This window comes from Mus caroli, unplaced genomic scaffold, assembly GCF_978045245.1.
Source record: "Mus caroli unplaced genomic scaffold, Mus_caroli_1 scaffold_3, whole genome shotgun sequence".
Taxonomy (NCBI): Eukaryota; Metazoa; Chordata; class Mammalia; order Rodentia; family Muridae; genus Mus; species Mus caroli.
Window position 1 is genome coordinate 131175544 of NW_028227258.1, and position 22167 is coordinate 131197710.

Sequence of the window (22167 nt, forward strand, 5' to 3'; positions counted from 1 at the left end):
CAATGCTCTCTGTTCGGTTGATTTCTTGTTTTTCACATGAAAAGACCCAAAGCGGAACAGGTTAAAAGGTACTAGAATCTTTTAGTCCTCAGCACCAAAATGTTGTTTGAGTTACAGAAATAAATACTGTAACAAATGCTCACAGTCCTGGTCTGGAACATTTGTTTTTAAGTTGAAAATGGTGGTCCACTCCTCATAGGTATTAAACATTTTATTTAAAGATTTTAATGTAAAAAAAATTATACAAATACAGATTACATTATAGTGAACAAGGCAGTGTTCTACATGATAAAAATTAAAACAATTTTCTAAATAAGTACTGGCAACAAGGACACAGATGACCAGACCCATCCAGCTGCATGTGATAAACCCATCTGATCACAAGCTTAGGCAACGTAAGTGGTGTCTAAGACACCAAGCGCCATCTCTCTGCCTGTCTCCCTGGAGAGTACTCTGAGAGAAGGAGGCATCCATGACATACAGAGAGTTTGCATGGCACTTAAGGACTGAAAACTAGAACTGAATTAAAATCATCTGTAATAATTCTGTATAAAACACACATAGTAAGTCTTATTAGTTAACAACAATAAGAAAAAAAAAAAGATTTAAAAACAAAGACCACCATTAATTATGGTTAAAACCTTATCACAGAAAACTGTTCATCATTTAAATGTTATTGGCAGAAAATGTACAGGTTTTGTTGTGGGTGAGGATAGGGAAGACATACAACTTGAATTTACTCATCTAAGTTTGTTGACAAATGCATGATAATTCACTGGTTATCCCTTCTTAAAATGTTTTTTCACAAAAAACACAGACTCATACTCCAATAAGAAATATGGCCACAAGAAAAAAAATAACCTGAAGAAAAAGTTTCTCAAAATGAAATATGAAGCCCCAAAGAGTCCCAGGCAGGCTGGACACTGTGCACTTCAACAGCTCTCAGTCTAAAATGCCCCAAGGGAGAAGCACCACTTAGGTCACAGTATACACACCTCAGAGCTCCTACCAGCTTAGGACGGGAATGCTGCCTTTTGATTAAGACACACTGTTCCAGGTCTTAGGGGAAACACACACTTCAACATGAAATGTGTCAGTGTGCACGCACCGCACTCAATGGTCTGCTCCCTCGAACTGATGTCCCGCAGGGGAGGGCTGTGCGCGCGCCATGGCCACCAGCCCGTGGGCTCCAGGCATCATCAGGTCATCAGGCTTTGGCAAGCGACCCTGATGGTCCCTTGTTGGCTTTATCAATGGAGGTTTTCACTGCTCTCTGTCTTACATTATTTGAAGAAAATGCATGACACAAACTTGACACAACTTACACTTCTAATGAAACGTAGCATTCTCAAAGTTATTTTCAAATGCCTACATGTTTTAAATCATCATAATCTCAGCACTACATAGCATTCCTAAAGTTAAATTTACTGATTTGACAACTGTAGCTTATTTAGACGATCATTTTAAAATCCTCTATATAAAAATATTTAAAATAACCAGCAGAATGGTGCTTAAAATGGTACTTCTTTAAATAAGAGGTTGCTAAATACCACTTACTGTTAATAAAAGTAGTGCGCAGAAAGAACTCAAGAACCCTGCCCTGAAAGGGACCTTACTCTGTATCACATGTTAGCTACGACATAGGAGCTCAGGATGTGTGCGCGCTACATAGTCATCCGTGGTCATCATCATTGGTCTTGAATTTCACCAGACTCCACGAAAAGGTCAAAGTACAGATAATGTACTCTGGAGAAGGGACCAAAAGTAGTTAAGACATTCTACATAGAAGATAAATTATTTTCCCACATACTAACTAATAATAAAAATATATCCACTCCGCCTCCCCTGAATAAGCGGAATGCTTTCCTAGGCTGGCTAAGAAGTGAGGGCCTCCTCATTAGTTACATCAAATCTTAAACACCAACAGTAAGAAAGAAAACGGTACGATCGTTCTTTCTGTAGCTACTTTAGACGTCTACTTTTCCCTGTGTGAGCAGCTGCCCACTGGCGCATCCTGTCTCTGAACACACATCAGCATGCTCGTTTTCACTGAAAAGGCAAGCTCAGAAGCTAACCCCTTAGTGTAAAAATAATTAAAAAAAATTAAAAACACAAAATAAATAAATCACTGTGCCAGTTTTTGAAACACAGCTAATAATTTAGAACCCAATTCGTAATTATTAATTACCCAAAGTAATGAGAAGATTTATTTATAGGAGGAATCTTAAACTGAGGGACCTCGGCAACCAGTAACACTAGCAGATGCACTACTCCGCATGGCCCTCCACTGCGCAATTAAGCCTTCAATGACTTAACCCAAAGTGACAACAACTGTGGGAGACTGATGATGTCATCCGTTGAGTGTCACAACGCAGCAGAGGCTTTCTTTGACAAGCTGTGTTGCTTCCTTTACACAAAGACCGTCCTTCCTCATTAGGAGTGTCTGGAGAGCAAGCATAAGCAAGGTTGACATGATTGTCAGGAAGCTAGCTTCTGTTTCTTAGCTCTATTTATCTGTATGATTCCTATAGTCTCCAACAGGATACCGAGAGAGACTTCTGCAGGGGCAACATAAAATGCTAACTATGACCAGGCTAACGGGTGGATCCATGCACTAAACGGCAGTCAGCAGAATCAGACACACTCTTCAGCAGACATCAAGAGGGGGTTGATATACTCGAAACCTTCAAATTCAGACTGATCGATCTTCCTTACAATGTCACTGTTGAAAGAAAAACACAAATATTTATCATAATCAAGATATCTTCATCTTTTAAACTGAAATACAACGAAAAACATAAGGCTAAATGACATTAACTGTGGAAAAACAAGTTCTTAATCACAAAGTGGGTTCTAGAAGAATCAGGAAAAACAATAGCCTCACAAGAAGAGCAAGAACCCTACAGGCAACCAACCTTATAACCGAGAGGCCCAGAATCAGCCTGAGGGTTTTAAAAGGCAGAAATGCAAAGCACAGAGCTACAGACAGCATGGTCCCCTCCTTGCAGGAAGTCTTAAGAGAAAGCAGTTAACTGATAAATTTTGTGTGTGTGTGTACACGTGCACATATATATGCAAGTACATCTGTGTACACACACTTGTGGAGTCTTTCTTGATCACTCTCCACCTCACTCGAGGGTACTGAACTCCATCGCAGCCATCTCTGCATCCCAAGCACTGGCATTACAGGCATGCACCATTACAGGTGGCTTTACATAGGTGCTGGAGATCCGAACTCAGGTCTACATGCTTACATGGCAAGCATCTGCCCATCTCCCAAACCCCACTGTCTGCTAAATCTCATACAGTGTGAGCTAACCACACCTACACCGGGAGGGTAACATCTAGCTGCAGAAATCAAGGAAATCATCATTCGTTATAGAAGTGGAATTTGAAAGACTGGTAGAAATGCAAGAAAATCAAAGAGTTTAGGAACAGAAGGGTGCTAAGTGGTTGGTGATAGCAGGCAGAACGCCATGGCTAGATTAAAAACCACTAATGATGCTTATATAAGGTATGTCACCTCGGCCAATCAAAGACCTGGCTGCATTTCAGGTTTGTCTGAAATAAATGAGATCATTTCAACTGATAAAACGATAGAGGAAAATAGACACAAGACAGAAAGAGTGACACCTGCTGTGAGGGAATGGTAAATGGTGGACTGCTCCAAGCATCTTTTGTCTCTTGGTGATATGCCTAAAAGTCAGGCAGGACCAGTGCTGGGGCAGTGTGGCATAAGTAGGTTAAAATGCCAGGTAAGAGGACAGCTGTTACCTGGAAGGTTTCTGATGAAGGGCTGAAGAACTGGAGCCCTAATAACATAGTAAAGGCATGAAGCAATCAGCTAGTAGGCACTACAGTTTTAGTTTGATTTGCAAGAGTCTGGATCTAGGGTTAAGGCAACATGATAAGAAAAGGAAGCTCAGATCCAAGTGTTAAAGGGAAACCATGCAAAGCCCATCAGCAGTGGGCAGTGTAGACTATGAGGAATGAAAGATGTCAAAAACTACAGGAGCAGACGGCGGGGAAATGGGCAGACATGAGGAGTGGCAAAGCACAGAGAGAGACAAAGGCTAGTACACAAAGGTTCTTAGACTCCAGCTATCTGAGGGGAGATGCTAAACAGATGGAAGTGCTCAGGAGAGCTGCGGAGGGGCAGCAGGAGGCTTCAGAAGCCATCTTGCACTTACTTCCTCATAGGTACCTTGTGAGGTAGATACAATGAGAAGGAACAGGCTCAGAGAAGTTATACAGTTCTACAGAAGGGTGCACAGCTGGCAAGAAGGACATGGATTAAGCATCTCTCTTATGAACTCCCTGTTCTTCCTAACACACAGCTCTGTGGGGAATGACTGCTACAGCTCGCTCTCCTACTAGACAGAAAGCTTTGTGTGAAACCACACTATTTTGATCACCCACGAACATCTAGCACTTAGCGCAATGCCTTTTGCTTCATTTGCCTACTCAGTAGTCACTAAACAGCTAGTATCTACCATACAGGGCCTGCTGCAGCCTCTAAGGTACAAACTGAATATTGCAAAGAGGGTTGGCAGGTACTGAGCCCAGAGTATCCTGGTGACCCACAAAGGGGAAAAAGATAACAGACAATTCTTATAGAGATGAAACTGGCACTGCTCAGGATGTCAAACCTTCTACAGATGCCAGGGGAGAAGGGGATTAGGCAAACAATGCTTTGAAACTTAGCAAGTCAGAAGTCAGCCTGATCTGGCAGAGCTTGAGAGGCAAGTGTCTGTGGTAAGAACATATGAGGCAGCCAGTGCTCACTGGCCTGATGAGAGTCTGGTAGACACCGCTTACCCCTCTTTAGTAACAACATCACTAACTACTTCTTTACATGTCTGAAAATGAAAAGAATTAAATAACAAAAAGGGGATAAGATTTTGTGGAAAAGCAAAACTAAGCGTGCTTTTAGGTAGGAGGAAAGTGTTCAGAGGTAAAGCAGTAAGACAGCTAGCAAAGGAGAAGGCAGATGCAAATGGTGTGGTGGGTGGTGGTGGTGGGCATCAGTGCTTCCAGAAGAGCGTTCTTCCCCAGCAGGAGGCAAAATAAGGCCCAGAATAGACAGTAAGGACAGTCCTGAGACAGAGTTGCCTGAGGTCACCTGAAAAGGGAGCAAGCCACATCAGAGAAGCCTGATTCTTACAGTTAAAGTCAAGGAATGATTACATACAATCCACTGAGAGAAGGCTTCAGAATCTGAGATCATAAGGAGCAGCTTTGAAGGACGCTAGGACTAAGATGTAAGTAAAGAAAGTGAATGCCCAGGAGCAGAGGCCCCTTAGGATAAGAGAAGATATCTTGGGGGAAAAGAGTGAGGGAGAAAGAGATGAATCAAAATGATCTCAAATCACTTTAAATTATATTTTTAAAAGATGTGACACAGACACCATTCTGACCCCTGCTGGCTAGACTGAGAAACTTGCTGTCACTCTTACAAGGGACACCCAGAAACTAGAGGAGATGGCATATTTAGAATAGAGCCATGCAGCCCACAGGCCATGGTCAGTCAGCCTAGGTGTGAGCCCTGACACCTGCTCTTGCTCTATCTCTGAGCCGTGGTTCCTCATCTGTAAAGTGAAGATGAAATACCCACTTTACAAGGCTGCGGAGAGAACTGGAACAACCATCAAGTTAGTAGATACAATCGTTGATAGATTTTAACAGCTAATGATTCAAATACCCAGCAATGTAATGGATACGTATAAACCATAGAATAATTTCATAAACAATTAAATAGCTTTAAGGTTTCAGAGATTTCAAAAGAAACTTGAAAACATTTTTAGTGTGTATAATTACTTACTCATCATCTGGAGTGAGCTGGACTGGTTCATTAGTAAACTGGGAATCGAAATTATCCAAACCAAATTCTCCAGAAATGTTTGGTTTAAAGGGTGGAACCACCTGCTTTTGCTCCATCTAAAAGACATGCAGATGACAGCTGAGGTGTGCACTCGGGACACTGCCCCTCACGACAGCTGAGGTGTGCACTCGGGACACTGCCCCTCACGACAGCTGAGGTGTGCACTCGGGACACTGCCCCTCATGACAGCTGAGGTGTGCACTCGGGACACTGCACCTCACGACAGCTGAGGTGTGCACTCGGGACACTGCCCCTCACGACAGCTGAGGTGTGCACTCGGGACACTGCCCCTCACGACAGCTGAGGTGTGCACTCGGGACACTGCCCCTCACGACAGCTGAGGTGTGCACTCGGGACACTGCACCTCATGATAGCTGAGGTGTGTACTCGGGACACTGCCCCTCACGACAGCTGAGGTGTGCACTCGGGACACTGCACCTCACGACAGCTGAGGTGTGTACTCGGGACACTGCCCCTCACGACAGCTGAGGTGTGCACTCGGGACACTGCCCCTCACGACAGCTGAGGTGTGCACTCGGGACACTGCCCCTCACGACAGCTGAGGTGTGCACTCGGGACACTGCACCTCATGATAGCTGAGGTGTGTACTCGGGACACTGCCCCTCATGACAGCTGAGGTGTGCACTCGGGACACTGCCCCTCATGACAGCTGAGGTGTACTCAGGACACTGCCCCTCACGACAGCTGAAGTGTGCACTCGGGACACTGCACCTCACGACAGCTGAGGTGTGCACTCGGGACACTGCCCCTCACGATAGCTGAGGTGTGCACTCAGGACACTGCATCTCACGACAGGTGAGGTGTGCACTTGGGACATCGCACCTCACACTTTGCTGTGCTCTCTGATGTCTCACCAGGTATGCTGCTACACAAGATCAGCAGCCACAGCCACATCTTAATAAGAGGAACATTGCTATGGGCCCCAGTATGACCTCCTCCAGCTCATTAACTATTCTGTTTGTTTCTTAAGTTTTATATAAGTGCTATAGAGTAGTTTTAAGTTACTTAAGCTATAATATCTTAGTTTTCAATAACTTATGATAAACATAATAAAAATTGGACTTTGATTACACTAAAACCCAAGCTAGGAAAATAAAATTTACATACCATGTCCCAGTCCACATTTCTGAAGAATGGATGTCCTTGAATGTCAGCAAATCCAGTTTGAGGGTGACAACCCAATCGTTCCTTTGGGTCCTATAGCAAGAGCAGTGTTCAGGAATTAGACAAGTATAATTCCTATTTTATGATGTCTTCATTTGTGAAGCTGAAATGTCTAGCTATTTCTAGAAAGCATGGTCCAGAGCCAAGTGAGTAATTCAGAGGTCACAGCAGGTAAGGTTTCCTTCTGGCTCTTATCAACTCACCACATCCCCAGCCCTGATGGGGCGTACCTCGAATCTTAGAATGCAAGGGCAGCCTACGCTACATAAGACCCTGTTTTAAAATGGTAGAGTACTTCATCACTCTTTGCTAAAGAATGTGGAAAAACAAGGGCAGCATCATAATTTAATAATTACAGCAACCTCTGGACGTTACAGCAAACTTATGCTTAGCTCGTCGTTATAGCCTCTGCAGCAACAAATCCTAATTTGTCTAAGACAAAGACACAGAATTATCTGAGCACTGGACCGAGACAGAGGCTGCAACTTGGCTTTTGCTCTATGGATTACAATGTTTTCTTCCTGATGAAAGGCATTTTATTTTATACATTAGCATCTCTCAACTTCACTTTTCATAGCGCATACGCGTCCCAGTTTAAACCCTCCCTCGTGTAAATATCTGCAAATCTGCTTTTCCAAAATGATGAAAACGTTAAGAATCAGTATCATTTTTAGCTTTTATGTGGCTTGAAGCTTTCAAGTTTTATCTTTAAATTCCAAGATATTTAAGACATTGTAGCAGGGGCCAGAGAGATGGCTCCTTCCTGAGGATTCAGGTTGGATTCCTAACACCCACAGCTGCTTACAACCATGTCTATCTCCAGGTGCAGGAGATCCAGTGCCCTCTTCTACCCTTCCTGGGCACCAGTGATGCATGTGCTACAGATTACACACTGGCACAACACCCACACACACATGATAAAAACATAGCCATCTTCACTAGGTGCAATTTTCCAATTTTATTAATTTCATCCTTATGTGCCCACAGAGGTAACCCATTTTCTACCTTCATTTATTTGGAATAAATTTTATCAATCCCAAATTCACAATCTTAGAACCTAAATGCTCTGGCTTACCAATTACCATAAGCAACTGAATGATGCTTACATTTTTGCGATGTCATTTCATTTCCTCTGAATTTTATCTAAATATAGAGTTATTATGAAATGGATAGAAAACATTCTTGGCCACTTGGTGAGAAATCGGTTTTATGGCTAAAGATACAGAAACACAGCTAAAAATGCAGTTATAACAAATTACAGACTCTATTTTCCTTCACTGAGGAGAGCATATGTGTGTATCATTTATATTTAAAGGTCAAGCTGGAGGTAAATCAATGATATTGGCCACATGACAAGGATAATCAGGTCAGGATTTGATCCTGTGTCTGGTTATGAAACAAAATTCCAGTTCTAACTGGAAAGTTACATATCCCTGCTCTGAACCATCGCAGCGCCCGAGCCTCCGCCGCCGAGGCGCTTTGCTTGCTCAGAAGGAAGCACAGAAGGCTGTCCACGTCGCCCCTACCTTGTTGAGAAAACTCTTCAGCACACTCGCTGCTTTTACAGACAGAGAACGTGGGATGCGAATCTGCTTTTCCAAAATGACTTAAAAAGATAAGAATCACAGTATCATTTTTAGTTTGTATGTGGCTTGAATCTAAGTTTTTTTCTTTAAATCCCAAGCTATTTAAGGCATTCTAGCAGAATATATGTCATCTGCATAACTGCAACACTTCATGCATTGCCTCTGTTCTCCTTCTCAGAGCTGGCCCCCTGCCTTAGTACTGCATTTATTATTTACAAGCATGGTTTATTTTTACTAACTTAGTATGCCTCAATAAAAACAATCTCTGCTTCACAGGGCTCTTCTGAGGTACAGAAGTTAGTACTGTAAAGTGTCTGCATATATATGTAACACAGAACTGTACTGGGAAATGTGAAATTATTCTGCAAAGCTCCTGTCAACTTCAACCCCACGAGCAGTCCTGAAGACCTCCCACTGCTCTAAACCTTCATCAGTACCAGGCAGTTACTCTCAATCTAAAATCTCTGTCAGTGGCACAGGCATGAAACAATAGCTCATTGGCACTTTGCATTCTCTTTCTATAATCTTAATGGCAGGCACTCTGGCTCCTTATTCTATGGGACACTTCCTCATATCCTGTGAGGGTCTTAACTATTAGGTGCAGAATTCTGTGGCTGCCGCACACTTTCTGGTAGAGGTCGTGTGCTTGGCCTCCTCCGTCTGCTCTGTTGACTGTCAGCACTCCTCACCATGACACTCCCGCCCTGAGGAGGCCTTAGCAAACCTCTCCAATCTTAGATCACAACCACATTCCACTTTTCTTGAGCCCGGGCACTAAGTCTGGAGCTCATGTGCACAGATTAGTCTCTGTAACAGATGCCTCCAGTCTCCCCAGTAGTTCCCTGTTCTGCTATGTATGACACACACATTTAAATGCTTTGTTATGAATTGAGTGTGGGAAGGAAATTACAAACGAAGCTACAGGCTAGAGAAGTGGGAAGGGACTATCTAAAAATTCTCCAAACTATCATGAAGTCAGGTGTGTGTCCAAATTGCTCTTCTTTTATTTTAACTGAGAATAGTAATTTGAGAGCCCTTACTTTGCTCTAGGTTATTCACAGAATTTCCCCAAAGTATTGCAAATTACCTTGGAATAGATAATCCTCTGTGTTTTGGTCAGGATTGTCAGAGCTCCCAACGATATCAAATGGAGACCTTCCTGCCATCATCTCAAACATAAGCACTCCAAGAGCCCACCAGTCAACGCTGAAGCCTTTAGAGAGAAGTTTAAAGTAATAAATCTCTGCAGGTGTGAAAATCCAGCAATCAGAAATTTATTTTTTATTTATTTATTTTTTTAAAGTTTTTTTTTTTTTAATTTACTTATTATATGTAAGTACACTGTAGCTGTCCTCAGACACTCCAGAGGAGGGAGTCAGATTTCGTTAAGGATGGTTGTGAGCCACCATGTGGTTGCTGGGATTTGAACTCCTGACCTTCGGAAGAGCAGTCGGGTGCCCTTACCCACTGAGCCATCTCACCAGCCCTATTTTTTATTTTTTTAAAAGATTTTATTTATTTATTTTATGTGTTTGAGTATATTGTAGCTGTCTTCAGACACACCAGAAGAGAGCATCAGATCCCATTATAGATGGTTGTGAGCCACCATGTGGTTGCTGGGAATTGAACTCAGGACCTCTGGAAGAGCAGTCAGTGCTCTTAACCACTGAGCCATCTCTCCAGTCCCCCAGAAATTTATTTTATCATGAGATGGAAATGTAAACATAATGGAAAAGCAAATTCTAATTAGAGTATAAATAATATGGTAGGCACTAAAAACTACAGAAATACTTGGTCCAAGCAACCCTAAAACGAAAATCTGTATGTGTTGTGGATGGGCCTGGTGCTGTTTGTATGTTGATACTAATTCCACTCTCCTGGGAGGGATTGCAGACAAGGAATGAGTCACACATACTCAGGCGACTTCTTGTGAACCAACCCCCTAATGATTAAAGGAGCCAATCACTGGGTGAGTAGGAGGGACTTTCCAGTTGGATGGAGGAAGAGAGGAAGCAGGAGAGAGTTAGGTCTTTTTAAACAGGGATAGCGTATGGACAAGATGTAATTACAAGTGTCTCCCAGATTCAATGGCGGATCCATCAGGATTTCACCACTGGAGGATTTAGATTCAATAAGGCTTACAAGTTAGGATTTTAGTTGTTGTGGCAGCAATTGTTTCTGAACTAAGTTTGTGTTGCATTTTCCTTCAAGCATCGGCTCTTCTGGGTTCAAGAGAGAAAGGTATGATGGCAAAGCATGGGTTTGCCTGAGGTGTACTACACAGGCCTTGGGGGATTGAATCTTAGGGCTGGCATGGTAGATAATCCACCAGTGGGAACTTAGCCAGCTGGGTGGAGATGTTTTGGGAACTCTAGGTCAGAGAGTCTCCATGAGATAAAAACAGGTCGGCCATTGCTGGCCAGGCTGCTGAGGCAGATGCACAAGATCGGGAACATGCCGGTTCATTTTTTAATATTTCTCCCAACATATATGTTCCTCCTCCCAAGCATAGGGAGACATTGTAGAAAAGGGGGAAGACTGTAACAACCAGAGGTGGAGGACGAACACAAACAAGTCTCCAGACACAGCAGGGCAGCTGTACACACAAGCTCACAAAAACTGGGATAACATAGTAGGGCAGCTGTACACACAAGCTCACAAAAACTGGGGTAACATAGTAGGGCAGCTGTACACACAAGCTCACAAAAACTGGGATAACATGCACAAGCCCTGTGTAAATTCAAGTCAGACCAGATCCCAGCATGGTAAGGGAGGTGGACAGGCGGGGCTATGGCAAGTGATAGCTACAGGAGAGCTAACTCTTTTATCTAAAAGAGTTGTTTCCTGCAAGCTGACCATGCTCCCGTGGAAGTCCACAGATCCAAGAACATAAGGGCAGCATGGACTAGCTGGGTAAAAAGCAAGAGGAGACGAAGCTGGATTAGGGAAGTTGGCAGTGGGGGCATATAAGAGGACCAGGAAAGTAGATGTGATCAAAATATATTGTAGGAAAGTCTCAAAAGAACTAATAAAAATAAATGTGAAGAAAATTAATGGGCGCCAGAGATCCATACTTTAAATCCCAGCACTAAGGAGGCAGAGGCAGGAGGAACTGAGTTAGAGGCCAACCTTGTTACAGAACAAGTTCCAGGGCAGCCAGGGTTATGTAGAGACACCCTAACTCTGTAAAGAGAAGGAAGGAAGAAAGGAAGGAAGGAAGGAAGGAAGGAAGGTAGGTAGGTACTTCCTGGTACCTATCAAGCCCCCAGCCTTTAGGAACTTCTAGAACACTAAGGGAAATACCCCCTGAATCTGAACAATCTTCTGAAGTTCGTGACCCTGGACTGACATAGCTGATGCGTTAATAAGTACCTACATACCTGGGCACTTCCTTGGCTTTTGTGACCCAGGCATATAATTTAAGCTTTTCTGTACATTGCTTCCCTTCTTTGTCAAACAAGTCAACATGTACCTCAGAAGGCTTGTGAGGGAATTTAGAGTGAACTGTTTACCACAGTTCTTGCCACTGTTTAGTGCTTGTCACTAGTAAAATACTATTTAAATGTAATTCCCCCAAATGCCAAACCTTTTTTGGGTGGGTCCAGTTTCAGAATCTGAGAGTCTCCAGACCCTTAACTAAACTAAGGAAGGCTTATATATTAATGAATATTAAAATGCGATACTATTTATGTTGTATTGGTACCAATTATAGCAACACCTAAAATACCACCTATTAATTTATTACCATAATCTTCTCCTCTTAAGATCTCAGGAGCAATGTAATTGGGAGTGCCGCAGAAAGTGCTGGTTGTATCTCCAGGCCGCAATCCTTCCTTTCATGGGGGAAAAAGGAAAGGAGAAGAAGGGGAAAAGATAAGAGACAACACCATTTTACATTTACCTATTCCATTTCATGTGTCTAAACTTAGCATGTATATGCAATATGTTAAACCTGAACAGCATCACTAGGAACAGTGATTACTACTAAACAGAGTAAAAGAAAACTTATTCACATTAGACGTTGCTAAAGTCAATTCAGTTAACATAAAACTGCTTTTAAAATAACATTTATTAAAATTTACTACGAAACCAGAGGTCACGTGACTAAGGTGAAGACTGCATGACTGTCGACACTGTGATGCTTTGTCTCCTATGGAGTGTGTCTTCTGCTTTGATATTTTAATAGCTGTAGGAAGGTGAACGATGCACAAATAAACTAAGTAGAGAAAACCCAGTAATAAATGGAACACCCATCAAGAGCTGTAACAAATATAAGTTTCTATATACCTACTAACATTTTTTAAAAAGAATAAAAATGAACACAGTAGGAAAATTTCATGGTCTTTGATTATGAGGTTTCAACATTCAGAAAACATATCCTATACACCAATAACTAATAAACAGTAACTTTTAGACGACTTAAAAAAGCATGGTGGTCCACGTGTAATCCCAGCACTTGGAAGACTGAAACAGGAGGATTGTTACTTCAGGGTCAACCTCAGCTACACACCAGTATTTTGTTTCTAAGGAATAAAACCAAGCCAAACAGAAACGCCTACCAAAACAAAGACAAACTAAAACCAAGCCAACCACCAAATGTGTCCCATATACTCACATCACCGTATAAATATGGACATACATGTTTGGGGGACAAGGGAAGGACAGAAAGTCATGAAAGAAAGGTTCCTCCCAGGCTGGGAAGATGGCTCGGTGGGCAAACTCTTGCTGTCCAGTCCACGCTGGCCTTGAGCTCATGACCACCCTGCTTCACCCTAAGAGGTGTGTCACCGTGCCTCTGCCTCCTCAAGCTACCTGTAATTTTAACTAATATTCAGATAGTAACTAAAAAATCCAAAACACTGTTCTAACTTGCAGATTAATACTCTGCATATTTTTCATCTGCCCTTGGAACTTAAGAATCCATTATTATTGTGATGAGCTTTAAAACCAGAGAGAAGAACACTATGGGAAAACCATGACAGCAAAAAGGTATCATGAATACAAATGAGGCGTGCAGGGGACCCAGTGACTTAGCCCTCTTCACTAGTTACAAAGAGAATGATTTAAGGTGCATGACAGGAAAAATGGTCTTGAGTTTTATACACTGCATGACTTTACTACCTAATATAAGGTGTGCAGGGGTAACATTAAATCCTCATTACCATGTGAGTGTTTATGCTACCTCCTCCTGATGGATGGGGATGCAGTGCATACACTCATATACTCGCAGATGTTTTGTTAGGGCAGGATTAATAAGTAGAATAGTTCTCTAGACATTTTGTCGGAAAAGATCAAACCTCTAAATAAAACACTGTTGCCAATGGAATAAAATAGCATTAATAGACATATTCTGAGATAAAGTAAAATGCTTACTTGATTGTATGCCATATTGTATGTCAGAGATTTAAAATTTAAATATAAAAAGACTCCTAGGAAAAATGTGAAAGTAGGTTCAGGTCTGATAAATGGTAAAAGCTTGGAAGGTGGCATGTAAATACTGTGTTAACGTAACAGGACTGTAGGTAATATTATTTCCAAATTTTCTTCAAAAGTATAACAAAAAAGCTACAACCAATTTTTAAAAAGTGACCCATTTATAACACACATCACAGAAGACATGGAGTTCTGCAAGTGGCCAAATGGCCAGGGAGTACACTTGTCTTCAGACCAGAATTCTCAAATATCCTCAACAAGGCAGTGATCTCTTCCCATCTAAGTGTGAAGTTACTTAGCTGACAGGCTACAAGCCATCCGGAGGGTCTCTCACCTTACACATGCCGTAGTCAGTGAGTTTAATGTGTCCTTCAGAGTCCAGCAGTACATTGTCCAACTTCAAATCTCTATAAATTATCCCTCGCTCATGAAGATAATTCAGTGCTAGACTGATTTCTGCAGAGTAAAACCTTAAATTGAAAAAAAAAATATGGCTTTGCTATGAATAATAACCATCTGCAAAACCCTAAACACATAATGAACACAAACAACAGATTATAATAATATGTGATAGATATAATATATTATGTAACTTAACTACCTCCTGACTTACAAAGAATAAACTGTAACAAGATAACCTGTTTATGTACTGTTTCAACTAGCAGACATAAAAGGTCAGGCAGCCCTGAGCAAAAAAAACAAAACAACTTACCTGGCATGCTCTTCAGGAAGTTTTCTCTGTCGCTGCATATGAAACATGAGGTCCCCTCCATTTACATATTCTATGACAAAAAACAACCTGAGAAGAGGCAAGAACCACACGTCAGTTAGTCGTACGGCTCCTGGCATTTCCCACAGAGCAGCATGAAGGCTCTTGAGATGACTCACCCTTTGACCTTAGGGGACACACGTGACCCGGTGTGACCCAACTTCTACTTCTGCACCAATCGATCCCACTCTTAGTAGTTTCACTGCAATCTTAGGAACTAGGTGAGTCATGTTTAACTGTCACTTCAGGTAACGAGACATTATGTCATAAGGTGAGAACCCGGAGGATATGTGAAGGGTTGGCTAGCTACTGCTGTTTCTGAAGAGCCCCTCCCCGCTCCCTTTTTCTTCCTTCTATGTCTATGAGCGACATCACTGACTGTAGCAGGAAGTTATAAGTAGTCCTCCTACTTCAAGAATTCTGGGAAACAGAGTCTTCTTATATAACACGCCAGAAAGTATGACACCTAATGACACCTGTTGTCCTTTAGCCTTACCTGCTTTCTGTCTGGAAGCAAGAATGCAGCCCGACAAGAAAAGGGTGATTGGACGCCTGCTCAAACACATGCTTCTCTGTCTGCACCCAATCAATATCCTATTTAAAATACCAAAGAAATCTATGTCAAATGAAATGACCCAAACTAATAATAAATTTGTTCTTAGCAAGTCAATGATCACAAGTGTTAACCAAATAGACTAAATATCAAAACCAGTCACTGTCATGAAACAAACCTTATACAAAGAGAGAGTACCATTAACAAATATCCAGTATTATGAAATCGTCTAGAAAGCAAGGAAAGCTCAAATAATATTTCCCTTGGTGATAATATGCTCTGACTTTATTTTTACCTAAAGCATGTGCCTAGAAAATAACCCATAAACACTGAAATAGTGTGTGTGTGTGTGTGTGTGTGTGTGTGTGTGTGTGCGTGTGCATGTGTGTACATGGATGTGTGGTACTCTGGATTGCACCCAGCGTCTCGCGCATGCGAGGTCTGTCTAGAAACAGTGACACCCCCCGCCCCACACTTACCTCATCGTCATTGACGAGCTCTTTCTTCACAACTTTCATTGCATAAATGCGATCTGTTTTTTTTAACCGAACCAACAGTACTTTGGCGTAACTTCCTCTCCCTATAACTCGAAGCAAATCGAAATCCTGCAGACCTAGACTCGACGACGCTTTACCACTCTCCCTGGTATTCATTGCCTGTGGAGAGTTACAGCAACAACCTTTTAAAAACTTTTATTTCTAACAAACTGTTCTAATGAGAATGATTTTAAGGTATTTTCTTAACATAAAGATATTTTCAGTTCTTAACTCTTTTCCCTATATATATATATTCTAAAACATTCAATCTTTAAGAGACATGATGAACCTATGAGTAAAGAAATAGTATGGACAGAGGTGAAATCTGAGGAATGGTAAAGGACCTTTAAAAGGACCTGAGCAATTTTAAGAACAAGCACTACAGAGAGACATGAATGAAAGGGATTCTGACTTTTGTGACTGCAGAACAGAGGCAGCCCTGATAAAGAAATAAAACATGTGGACAGGCTAACACTGGTAGCTGGAATTTAAGTTAAAATACATAGAAGAGTCTGCTAGGATCTGGTAGAAGCTGAATAAACGCAATCTGAGCCCGTGAGAGGATGTACTCCACGGTCTATGAGATGCTATAGGCAGGAAACAGACATGAGGCAGTTCTGCTAACAATAGAGTCCATATTAGATGAAGAGATGGCAAAGTAATCCTCATAATTCATTCAAAACTAGAAATTGAAGCTTCTGTCAATTTATGCAGATCCTTGAAGCTAATCTTTTATAAGATACTCACAAGACCAAAAAGAACACATGCAGGGACCATGCCTATAGCTCAATACTGCAAAGCCAGCAACATGTAATCAAGTGTCCCACGAGATAAAGCAGGGGTCCTCTGGTGAAAAGGATAAAGAAGAGCCTGGCGGTGGCGGTGCACTCCTTTAATCCCAGCACTTGGGAGGCAGAGGCAGGTGGATTTCTGAGTTCGAGGCCAGTCTGGTCTACAGAGTGAGTTCTAGGACAGCCAGGGCTACACAGAGAAACCCTGTCTCGAAAAACCAAAAAAAAAAAAAAAAAAAAAAGAAGAGGGGAGGAGAGGGGAGGGGAGAAGAGAGAGAAATAAAAGGACTACTCCAAATATGACTCTCTGGCCTCAGCAGGCTCATGTACTCTCGTACACCGACCCACCATACATACACACTGCACAAATAATTAAAAACAATAAAAAAAATCATTTAAAAAAGAATGGCCGTGGGCCGGAGAGGTGGCTCAGTGGTCACAGGCACTGGCTGCTCTTCCAGAGGATCCTGGTTCCATTCCCAGCATCTACATAACAGCCACAGTTGTCTATGACTCCAGTCCTAGGGGATCTGACTGCTTAAAGCACAGGCACACGTGGCCCACAGACATACATGCAAGCAAAACAGAAAATAAATCATATATATTCACATTTAAAACTTATAGTAGTTATATGTCCTAGTACTAAACTCACATTAAAGAAAATACTAATCTAGTTCTTCCAGAGGATAAGACAGTAGTTGGAAAAGGGCAGACACTAGCAATAGAGAGCAGAGGGTAAAGGTGGGCAAGTCTAGAGAAAGAGCACCGCTTTAAGCCCCCACCCACACAAGTGGAATCTTAAAACATGGCAGAAATGGCACTGCTGACAGGAAGAGAGGGACTGAACTTCAAATGCTGAGTTTAATTTAAAATACATCTTCTGGAAAATGATCAAAGCGTTGACAGCTTGTAGTAAATTTTAAGGTTGCAGCATATATAAGCCAATAATAGAATGACAAGCTTAAAAACAATTTTAAAAAATCATCCATTGCCACGTCCTGCCAAAGGACTGGACAACGCATGGACAAATGAGGAACAACTAGAATATTCCTGTTTTGTTTGTTTGTTTGTTTGTTTATTATAAGTACACTGTAGCTGTCTTCAGACACACCAGAAGAGGGCATCAGATCTCATTACGGATGGTTGTGAGTCACCATGTGATTGCTGGGATTTGAACTCAGGGCCTTTGGAAGAGCAGCCAGTGCTCTTAACCACTGAGCCATCTCTTCAGCCCTAAAGCTTTACTGTTGATGGCAGTGTAAACTCATGAATAAAGACCAGCACTGTCTCTTCCAGTGAAATTTACATGTGACTCAGCATGGTGACTCGTCATGCACTTAACTTGTTTATTTACTTACATGTCACATTTTCATGCAATACTGGGGACTGATTTTTATGTATTTTATGTGATATGAAAGACTGAACCCAGGATCTCATGTATGCTAAGTTAGTGTTTTACCACTAAACACTTCTCCAAACAATTTTTCAATTTTCATTCTGAAACAGGTCTTCACTAGGTTGCCCAGGCTGGCTCTGAGCTTGCTCAGTAGCCAGAAGGCCCTTAAAGTTATCCTTGTGCCTCAGCCTTCTGAGGGGGTGGGATGACAGCCTTTCACCAGCAGGGCCAGTTGTCTCCTCATAATGCATCGTAATAATGCCACCTGAAGGGAAGACTGACCAGTGGACAGACAAATTGAAATGATAAAACCAAGGGAGACTGTTCTGCTTATGCATCTATGTGCCATGCAGGATGGCAGAGACTTGCATGTCGTAAGAGTCTGTTTCGATAGCTGGAAGGAGAGCAAAGGAAGGCAAAGGTAATCCAAGGGGTACAGACCATGGTTAGTTTTAGGGCAGGGGAGAAGGGACTGCCGGTGACCAGAAGCTACAAGCCAGGCTGTGGAGTGCTGGTGGATCTTTCTTCTGAGAGGCCATTACATAGTGCTCACTGCATGGAAATTCATCTAGCTGTATGTCATCGTTTGGGTGTTTGCTATATATGTGCCTATCATTTAAAAGGTCTTCAAATCTCAATAGTGAGCAACCAAGCAGTATGGATAACGATGATAATGATAAAAATGCCATCAGTTTTAAAAGGAGCAGAAAGGAACTAAAAGAGCCCAAGGAGCAGGTCAGAGAAGCATTTGCAACACATGGGCTCAGAACAGAGGTCTCAGGCCTTATTATTAGGGTTTTCTTCCTTTGTCTGACTCACTATGAACAAAACAAGAAAGGTTTTGTTACATTGGTGGGATGGCCTATAGTGCTAACAACCCTGGCAATGTAAAAGTAAACATGTGGTCTAAGAAAGAAAGAAAAAAAAGAAAGAGAGAAGCCGGGCGTGGTGGCGCACGCCTTTAATCCCAGCACTCGGGAGGCAGAGGCAGGCGGATTTCTGAGTTCGAGGCCAGTCTGGTCTACAGAGTGAGTTCCAGGAGAGCCAGAGAAACCCTGTCTTGAAAAAAAAAAAGAAGGAGGAGGAGGAGGAAGAGGAGGGAGGAAGGGGAGGGAGAAATAAGCAGGGCGGACATATGTGTGCAGCTGGCTGGGCAGGGTGCTGCATATCTGTAATCCCACAATCTGGGAAGCAGAGTGAGGAGGATCAAGAGACTGAGCCATCCTCAGCTATGCAGGGAGTTCCAGGCCAGCCTGGGCTACATAAGAACTTGACACCCCCACAAAAAAAAAATGTCATTTTAAAAATTGGGGGGACTGGAGAGATGGCTCAGTGGTTAAGAATACTGACTGCTCTTCTAAAGGTCCTGAGTTCAAATCCCAGCAACCACATGGTGGCTCATAACTATCTGTAATGAGATCTGATGCCTTCTTCTGGTGTGTCTGAAGACAGCTACAGTGTACTTACATAAAATAATAAATAAATCTTTAAAAAAAAATTGGGATCAACAGATTTACTTCAAAATTATGATGGAGTAAAGCAAGTGTGTGGACAAGATTAACCACTGTGTGTTCAGAAAGAATTTAACTGGGCAGTGTAGATAATACTTTGCTACAATATTTTGTCCATAATTTTGATAGTAACAGTTGAAAGTTAAACAAGAGAAGCCAAAAATAACATACCCATCAAACACTAGAAAGAGAAAGAAGAAGGGTAAGGATGCTATCTTAAAGTGATAAATTTTCAAATTATTTCATAATTAAAATTATTTAATTAAAAAGTTAAATCAAAATAAAACTCTAAAATCATTAAATACAATCCTCATATTTTACTACTATGATCTAATATCTAAGCAGGTCAAAGTGTTATATTCTTAAAGATTATGTCTTTCTAAAGAGCTAAAGACACTGTACATAGTTAGATAAATTATCTTACCTCCTTTTCTTCACCAACTTGGTCCAAACTCTCATGACTTGAAGGATTATATGGAATTACTGAAAATTCAAATCCAAATATTAAAAAAGAAAAATAATTAATAATGAATTTTACTTAAAATTTTTCTTTTCCTGGCTTTTCTTTAGTTTTTACATGTGAGTAAGTTTAATTAAAGTTTAATATTTGTCCTAAATTATATATTAAGAGTTGTGGCCCAGGCAGTGGTGGGTCACATCTTTAGTCCCAGTATTTGGAGAGGCGGAGGCAGACAGATCTGAGTTCCAGGACAGCCAGGGAAACACCCTCCCGGCCCCGAGGGCAGAGAAGGGTGCCCACTCAGCACTCAACTCTGCTCTTCCTCCTTAGGAATAACTTGCTCTGTGCATGTGACTGCATGTCCTACTTAATGCTCTCACACCCCAAGACAATGGCAGGCCCATGGTCTTCAGCTCTTGTCTCCACTTTAAGAGCCCCTGACCATCAGAGATGAAGGGCTGACAAGGCCGGGCTCTACTCCTCAAGGCTGCTGATGCTGGGAGTGACAAGGCCCTTGGCTCAGACTCTTCAAGCTTCTTCTATGACCAATGGACCCGTCTGCCCTTCCAGAAAGTTTCTTTTAGCTTCAGAGTTTCCCAAGTACATGTTTAACACTACACTCGTCTCACACAGTCAGTCTGCTATGCTGTACCCACATTTCCGGAACAGTCAGCATGGCTCCAAACACCTCTGTACTTTCTCACTATGAAAAAGAAACTAGGTTTGCTGAATTTAAAGGATTCTCAAAAGAAGTTTTTTGACCTGGGAAAGCCAATTGTTAGTTTACACAGTTGGTTTTTCAAATATGTATACTAAAATATTGTGACCAGTTTTACCACCACAAAATATCCTTAGGTACAATATGCTTTTAAACTTAGACTTAAAAAAAGTTACTGCAAAACAGTGGAGAGGAGGCTCCTGGGGGCAGAAGGGCTTAGGATAGGGGAAATGTAAGAGAAAACAGGAGAGGAGAAGCAACCAGTTTTATCTGAAAATGCTATAATGAAATCTTATACTCTGTATGCTAATTCAAAAAAGAAAGAAAGAATAAGCCAGGTGGTGGTGGCACACACCATTAATCCCAGCACTTGGGAGGCAGAGAGGTAGGTGAATCTCTGAGGCCACCCTGGTCTACAGAGTGAGTTCTAGGACAGCCATGGCTACACAGAGAAACCCTGTCTCAAAAAACAAAAGGAAGGAAGGAAGGGAGGAAGGAAGGAAGCCAGCTGCCCTACTATGAGAAATGACACTTTAAGCAAGCGCCCACAGCGCCTCGGCCGGCTGCTCCCACTCACCTGTCTGTGTGTGGTCTGGATGCATGGTCTGGTCCATTGGCATCATGGGTTCCTACAAACATTGCCAAAGACAGTGACTTAGAAGATTTTCTTTAAGTTCCCAAAACCTCTATAAATCCAGAAATGACAGTATTTCAATGACATGTATCATACTAAGACTTAACTGTGAAAAACTCTAAATGACATTATCATTATAATACTTAACTCTATAAAGCCATACAATACTCCTATGAATGATGTGACTTTGTACTTTTTTCAGAAAAAAAGAAAAACACAGTGACTTCAGGTCAATTGAAAATAAAACTGAACTATCTACTGTGATTCCCCTTTCTAAATTACCTTTTTTTCTCTGAGCTGCATTTTAAATCTCTGGCAGAAAGGTTTTAGAACAGGAGTTCTTGCTATGATCCAGAGGTTGGCTGTAAGATTCTATAAACCTCTTAAATCTATACACAATATTTTGTAGGTTTCCTATTTTTCTATATATTCTCAAAAATATTAATGGGCCATAAAACAGGAACAAATACCTCTGGGACAAGGACTCAACCAAGGCCCTGCCAGCACCCTAGGGACAAGGCTTACCCAGCCCAACTGTCCCTAATTCATACGATGAGGAGGAGGTATGCAGTTCTAACTCTAGGATGCCTTCACGCTAAGCATGCACTCAGTACCCATCCCGACATCTCATACACTCGCTCACCCTGGCCACCTCCTTCCTCCCATACATGTGCATACCAACTAAGACTATTCAAGGAAACTCATTTTCATTCC

The 22167-nt window shown here is 41.9% G+C and overlaps 1 protein-coding gene across 1 annotated transcript in view; it reads right to left on the minus strand.

Moving 5' to 3' along the window:
* Positions 1-202: 202 nt before the first annotated feature.
* Positions 203-22167, minus strand: part of Prkci (protein kinase C iota) — a 60872-nt gene continuing 38907 nt past the window's right edge. Inside the window, exons 7-18 of the mRNA XM_021157863.3 lie at positions 21397-21448; positions 20066-20124; positions 15887-16063; positions 15351-15448; positions 14798-14884; positions 14420-14555; positions 12398-12485; positions 9740-9865; positions 8593-8672; positions 7010-7099; positions 5822-5937; positions 203-2722 (exon numbers count right to left, since the gene is read on the minus strand). Of these exons, the coding sequence (XP_021013522.1) occupies positions 2635-2722; positions 5822-5937; positions 7010-7099; positions 8593-8672; positions 9740-9865; positions 12398-12485; positions 14420-14555; positions 14798-14884; positions 15351-15448; positions 15887-16063; positions 20066-20124; positions 21397-21448 (1197 nt within the window). The 3' untranslated portion in view covers positions 203-2634. The remainder of the gene's footprint in view (positions 2723-5821; positions 5938-7009; positions 7100-8592; positions 8673-9739; positions 9866-12397; positions 12486-14419; positions 14556-14797; positions 14885-15350; positions 15449-15886; positions 16064-20065; positions 20125-21396; positions 21449-22167) is intronic.